The sequence below is a fragment of the Citrus sinensis genome, chromosome 2 (assembly GCF_022201045.2).
Source record: "Citrus sinensis cultivar Valencia sweet orange chromosome 2, DVS_A1.0, whole genome shotgun sequence".
NCBI classification, from domain to species: domain Eukaryota; kingdom Viridiplantae; phylum Streptophyta; class Magnoliopsida; order Sapindales; family Rutaceae; genus Citrus; species Citrus sinensis.
This window is the reverse complement of record NC_068557.1, coordinates 5,046,688-5,053,839: the sequence shown is the minus strand read 5'-3', so window position 1 is coordinate 5,053,839 and position 7,152 is coordinate 5,046,688. Positions and strand designations below refer to the sequence as shown.

Below are 7,152 nucleotides of genomic sequence, written 5' to 3'. Positions count from 1 at the left end.
TAAATTAAAATATGTTCCTTATTAATTAGGGCAAATGATAATCTAATTCCTTTTCCATACATGTGAGAGGGATTCAAATCTTATGTCTTATTTTTCAAGTCGAGAAAAGTTTTAGCCACTCAATTAGTTATTGATTGCCACGAAGACTTAACCCTATTTTTAAACTTGTGTTCTCGTAAGGACTACAGTTTCTCTTCCACAAAATACAAAATATAGGTGGAGTAGATTTTTAAGCTAGTGTCTAAGAGTGAGTTTGGTAATACTGTAGTTTTTGAAATAATCTTTGTTAATTGTGTTGTACAAATAATCAACTGCAAATAGAACAAGTTAAATAGTAGGTAAAGTTTATTTTCAAAAGTTTTATAAGCTTTAAAAGCAGTTATATGTGTTAGGCAAATTTTACCGTTAAAATTTCTATAAAAATGCAAATGAATGAAATGGACATAATATTAAATAATATATATATTATTTTGTATATATGATAATTGATAACTAAAATAAAAATTTTATTTTATTAAGTTTATTTTTTGATTTGTTATCCCAATATTATTGGTATTAATGTTAATCTCTTTAAATTTCTTAATTTTATTTTCTAATTGAATAAAAATAATTTATAATTTTTATAATATATATGAGAATATATATAAAATCATAATAAATATAAAATTAACTCTCAAAATATAATTTTAAATTTATTCCTCTCATACTTTTAAAATTTTTTTAAATTTTATATTTTTTATTGAAGAATGACACATCGGCTAAGATGTAAACGTTATATTCGAATTTTGTAGATATTATGCCCTATGGAAGCAGCTATCTTCGCCCGAAGTGTGAAGGTCAGAGAAATTTTCGTTTCGAGCACGAAATAAGGAATATGTCACTTTCTAGATGATGGTGCAGCACTAACAAAAGGTTTGTTAGATATTTTGATACACAAGAAGGAGACAGGACATTAATTCATTTTTTATTATTGGAGGATGGAGAAGAGATTAGAGACCAGAGCGACCCACCAAGCTGAAAAAACAGAAATATAAAATTCTAACATCAAGAACAAGAAATGGAGAGGAGGAAATTTTTCAGGGAAGCGTTGTTGTTATCAGCCACGGTTGCCGTGGAGTGCACCACAGTTGGCTTAAATACTCTATTCAAGGCAGCTGCTTCCAAAGGGCTGAGCTACTATGTCTTTGTTGCCTACTCTTATCCTCTTGCAACTCTTGCCCTCCTCCCTTTGCCCCTTATCTTTCGCAAGTACAAGTCTCTCTTTATTCACCCTCTCTTCTATTTATTAATTAATTTGTTCATCATATTGAATAATTGTGTTGATAAGTATGTCTAATATATATATGCAGCACAACAACAGTGGTTCCATCATTCAAGTTCTCTATCCTCTCAAGAATCATCCTCCTTTCCTTTATTGGGTAATTTTTTTTTTCAAATAAAAGACTGATTGTAATTTGATTATTCTTCTTTTATATTTTGATTATAAATCAACAGCATGCTAGTGCTGATTTTTCGGAATTAAATTGAAACAGGGTTTTGTCTCAGATATTCGGCTATACTGGAATAGCATGTAGCTCTCCAACTCTTTCTTCAGCAATCAGCAATCTTACTCCTGCTTTTACCTTCACACTTGCCATTCTTTTCAGGTTCTTCAATAATTCCTTTTCTCTTTTTTCACTTCACTACTGTCTTGGTTAAAGAAATTCGTGAGCTAACTGAAATTACTTTAATAATTTCTTCCACGTGTCTTAAATACTTATTTATTTAAGTTTTTCAATCAAATACTTTGTTATCAGTGAAAAGGTTTCAACTTTCAAGTTCGATTTCCTTTATGCGCAAATTCTTTATCTACCCGCTCAATTTTTTGGGTCAAGCCACAAATCTTTTTTTTAATTATTATTATTATTATTTTTTAGCTCACTTTGGGGCTCATATCCTTTGGCCGATTGTAAATTTTGGTCTTACCAATTAAGCACCGGCTAATAATATAGCATCTGTTTCATTTAATATATGTACTTTAATCGTTGGCCATCATGGGGGATGCATATTTTTATTTCATGACTCCAAAAGGATGGAAAAGCTGGCTTTAAGGACTTTAAGCACTCAGGCTAAAATCATTGGGACGATGGTATCAATATCAGGTGCATTAGTGGTGGTTCTTTATAAGGGACCAACAATTTTTCTCGGTACTTCACCTTCTTCAACTCATTCAACAAACTCACTTCATTGGCTTATGGGCTCACCATCAGTATCAAATTGGGTCACTGGCGGCTTTTTGCTCGCAGCTCAATGCTTCCTTCTTTCAATCTGGTCCATTCTCCTGGTATGAAAAATTAAACCCTGCAATGCAGCCAAAAATTAACCATAATCTTCCAGTGATTAATTATAAAGTTTAATTCTATGACATTTTTAACAGACACAAATTATCAATATATATCCAGCAGAGCTACTAGTAGCCTTCCTCTACAACTTGTTCGCCGCCGTAATTGCAGTACCCCTATGTTTGTTTGCGGAACCGGATTTGAGTTTATGGAGACTCAAACCTGATGTAGCATTGGTTTCAATTGTATACTCGGTAAGAAGAAAATAGATTAGATTGCGGAAAAAATGTGAACAAAAAAAAAAGGTTGCAAATGATGAAAATGTGTAAGCTGAGATTAATTCTAGTTATTTGCTTTTCAGGCATTTCTTGGACCGTCCTTTAATACAATTATTCATACGTGGGGATTACGCCTGAAGGGTCCTGTGTACATAGCAATTTTCAAGCCATTATCAGTTGTCATTGCAGCAATTACGGGTATCATATTCCTTGGTGATACACTCCATCTCGGGAGGTAATTAATTTAATTAATCAACTCGCTTTTGTGTTATGAAATCGATGGGTGAAGCAGGGTCACAACTAAAATAAATTGGAAGAAAATGAAAAATAAGTACCCAAGAGGACATCAAAAAATTACGTGGTTCGCTTTTTAGCATATGTCCAAGGGCAAAGACAAAAAGAAATTACTAGTGAAATGAGAATTACAAATATTTTTATATTTTGGCTCACTACTCAAAATCTCAATACACTCAATCTCTCAAATCACTAAAACAAGAGCTTAAATCTATAACACTCTCAACCACTTAATTTCTCTGTAAACAAGAGAAAAGGAACTGAAGAAAAATGGGAATATCAAGAGGGGGAAATGAAGCCTTCTATTTATAGGCTTCATTTCCTCTCTTTTTCTAATTAAAATAATGTATTATTATTATTACTTTATTTTTTCTTCCACCACCTTTGATTTCTTTCTTCTTCTTCTTTCTTTTTCTTTCTTTTTTTCTTCTTTCCAAAATTTCGGCATGGAATAAAAAATTGTGGCTTTCAAAATGGGTTGGCTTCTAGAATTTGCTAACTTTGACATTCTTCCACTTGGAGATTTGATTGAGAACCAATCAATTTCCATATCGCCTTTCTAGTTCGCCATTATCATGTTGTTTTACGTCTTTGTTAGGCCACAAGAGGATCTACTCCATGCAAACTTGTCATTATTAACAGACTTTGTCATAACATCCACTAGATTCTCATTCGTATGCATTTTCTGTAAATCCACACTTCCGTCTTCCATTACTTCTCAAACGAAGAGGTACTGAACTCTTATGTGCTTTGTATTGGAATGAAATGCTAGAATCCTCATAATGTGCAAGACACTTTGACTGTCACAAAACACAGAAATTTTCTCTTGTCTGTACCCGAGCTCCTCCAATAACCTTTGTATCTAAATAGCTTCCTTACAAGCTTGGGTAGCTGCCATGTGTTCTGCTTTTGTTGTAGATAGAGCCACAACGGTCTGCAGTTTTGAAACCCAGCTTACAACTCATTTTGCAAGTGTAAACACATAGCCAATAGTGGATTTCCTTTTATCAAAGTCTTATGCAAAATCTAAATCCACATAGCACCTGACAATAAACTCTAATCCTCCGTAACATAATGCAACATCTAAGGTTCCTCTGATGTATCTCAGGATCCTCTTTACAACTTTTCAATGTTCTCCACCAGGATTCGCCATGTATAGACTGACTGCTCCTACTGTTTGTGCAATGTCTAGTCTTGTACATATCAAGCAAACATTAAACTTCACATCGCTGATGAATACCATACTCGAGTCATCTCCTTTTTTTTCTGCTTTATTGTTAGGACACATACTTGAGGATAACTTGAAATTAACAGGAAGTGGGGTAAAAATTGACTTACAATCTTACATGTTGAAGCATTGCAAGATTTTATTTAAGTAGTTCTTCTGAGAAAGTCAAATTTTCCTATTATTTCTATCTCGATAAATTTGCATTCCTAGAATCTTGTTTGTTGGTCACAAGTCCTTCATTTCAAACTCCCTAGCCAATTGTGTCTTTAACTCTTGGACTCGATCTTTGTTGGGACTTACTACCAACATATCATCCACATACAACAACAGAATGATGAAATCATTATCCTCAAACCTGTTGTAATATGCACAATGATCTGAACTGAATCTATTGTATTCAAGATTTATAATGAAGGAATCAAATCTCTTATAGCAACACATTAGCGCATGTTTGAAACCATATAGAGATTTGTTCAACCTGCAAATCAAGTTCTCTTTACCCTTTGGAGCAAAACCTTCTGGTTATAGTATATAAATTTTTTCTTCAAGTTCTCTATGAAAAAAATGTAGTTTTCACATTTAATTATTCTAGATGTAGGTCAAATGTACTACACGTTGCCAAGACTACTTTGACTGTTGTGAGTCAAACCACCGGATAAGATATCTCGTTGAAGTCAATACCTTCTTTCTGAGCATATCCTTTCACCACTAATCTTTCACGATACTGCTCCACTTGGTCATTGCCATCGCGTTTGATCTTGTAGACCCATTTGTTTCCAATGGCTTTCTTTCCTCGTAGTAGTGGTACAAGTTCTCATGTCTTATTCTTGTGTAGGGCTTCAATTTTTTCCTGCATTACTGTCATCCACAAAGCAACATCTGAGTTGTTTAAAATTTCATGGAAATTTGATGGCTATTCATCCTCTGTTAGAAAATAGTATGCAACATTGATCTCTGTAACATAATCCGAGTGTCACACTAGCAGTCGTCTCTCACCTTGAACTCGACTGATTATTGTTCTTCGTGCTCTGGTGCTGCTTCAGAAGAATCTAAATCTTCTTTTTCCAGATTATTTTTCACATATACTGGTACAGTCTCTGACTTTTCTTTTACAGTGCTATCATCTTCATATCTCCTTTACAATTGATCTTCTATAAAGATAAAATCTCTGTCGATGATTATTTTGTGGGTCGTGGGGCCCAACAAACGACTTCACTCCATCAGTTTATCCTAAGAAGATGCATTTTCTAGATTTTTTATCTAACATTGTTCTTTCTTGGGCATTGTACATCACATACAGAAGACATCTAAATGCATGTAGGTATAAGTAATCAGTTGGCTTTCCATTCCATATTTTCATTGGTGTCTTCAACTCAATTGCTGTTGATGGCGACCGATTTACTATATAATAGGTAGTTTTGGCCGCTTATGCCCATAATTAGTTGGGTAGACCCGTAGTCCTTAACATAACTCTTATTTTTTTCTGTAAGAGTTCTGTTCATCTACTCTGCCACTTCATTCTGTTAAAGAGTGAATGCCATCGTGAATTGTCTCTGAAATGTAGATTTACAGAAAATCTATACAAATGAGAACCTAGCGGATGTTATGACCAAGCCTATTAATATTGACAAATTTGCATGGAGTAGATCCTCTTGTGGCCTAGTAGAGACGTAAAGTAACATGATAATGGCGTAGCAGAAAAGGTGATGTGGAGATTGATTGGTTTTCAATCAAATCTCCAAGTGAGAAAATGTTAAAGTTGACAAATTTTAGAAGCCAACCCATTTTGAAAGCCACAATTTTTTATTCCATGCCAAAATTTTGGAAAGAAAAAAAGAAGAAAGAAGAAGAAAGATATCAAAGGCAGTGGAAGAAAAAATAATAAAATAATAAAAATATATTATTTTAATTAGAAAAAAGAGGAAATGAAACCTATAAATAGAATGCTTCATTTCCCCTCTCGGTATTCCCATTTTTCTTCAATTCCTTTTCTCTTCTTTACAGAGAAATTAAGTGGTTGAGAGTGTTATAGCTTTAAGCTCTTGTTTTAGTAATTTGAGAGATTGGGTGTATTGGAATTCTGGATAGTGAGCCAAAATATTATAATATTTGTAATCTTTATTTCATTAGTAAAATATTTTTCTTCTATCTTCGTCCTTAGACGTAGGTATCCTCTTGTGTGTTTATTTTTCATTTTCTTCCAATTTCATTTTAGCTGTGGCCTTATTTCACTCATCGATTTCATAACCTTTTGATTATTACTTGCTTAATTGATCTGTTTATAATTAATTTGTTTTAGCAATGATTAATTAATTTGTCTTTTGTGTTCCTAATGTTGCAGTGTCATTGGAGCAGTAGTAATATGCGTAGGATTTTATGCTGTATTATGGGGGAAGGCTAATGAAGAAGTGGCAAACGATGACTCTGGCTTCGCTAGCCTGGGAGTGAGAGCTTCATCTGATAATACGACCCCTTTGTTGCAAAGTGTTAAAGTTGAAGACACAGATTATAAATGGTAGCAGATGGTAGCAATTAAGGAAATGCAGAGTCATATTGGTGTGAAATTAATGTCTGATGAAATCCCTTGATTATGTTAATTAAGGGCAGAAGAATGTATATTTAAAATTGTGGAGCTAAATTGTATAAAGAATTAATCAGCATTTTCTACCAGAAAACAATCAAATTACAGTTGAATCTAAGTTTTATGTGAGGCATGAAGTAAAGACACATGCAAAATAATTTTTAATTAATTGAAATTGGTACTAAAAATTTAATGGAGAAGCGAAGATGCAAGTTGGAGAAATTTGGGAGAAGTGAATTTGGTTATAACGATGATTTTTTTTTTTTTGACAGATAGCGTTGATTTACGAACTCATTGGAGCATAAACTAAAATCACAAAATTTTCTTTTTTAAAGGAAAGCGCATCTACGTGTATGCTATTTGAACTTGAGATTATTAGTATCAATATTTTACTAATTAAATTAACATGTTGACTCTTTTATTTATCCACTCTTAAATTATCCTGTTATC

The 7,152-nt window shown here is 33.1% G+C and overlaps 1 protein-coding gene across 3 annotated transcripts; it reads left to right on the top strand.

The window, feature by feature from the left end:
- The first annotated feature begins 827 nt into the window (after nucleotides 1-827).
- Nucleotides 828-6,820, top strand: LOC102607999 (WAT1-related protein At5g40240-like). 3 transcript variants are annotated; one of them, XM_025095299.2, is made up of 8 exons: nucleotides 828-1,254; nucleotides 1,350-1,418; nucleotides 1,533-1,646; nucleotides 2,071-2,141; nucleotides 2,250-2,323; nucleotides 2,417-2,575; nucleotides 2,683-2,834; nucleotides 6,463-6,820. In XM_025095299.2, the coding sequence occupies exons 1-8, from the start codon at nucleotides 1,058-1,060 to the stop codon at nucleotides 6,638-6,640; spliced, it is 1,014 nt and encodes a 337-aa protein (XP_024951067.2). In that variant the 5' UTR covers nucleotides 828-1,057; the 3' UTR covers nucleotides 6,641-6,820. The 3 variants fall into 3 exon arrangements, with proteins under 3 accessions (XP_024951067.2, XP_006470386.2, XP_006470387.2); XM_006470323.4 differs by having other exon boundaries at nucleotides 831-1,254; nucleotides 2,071-2,323; XM_006470324.4 differs by having other exon boundaries at nucleotides 836-1,248; nucleotides 2,071-2,323.
- The last annotated feature ends 332 nt before the right edge of the window (nucleotides 6,821-7,152 follow it).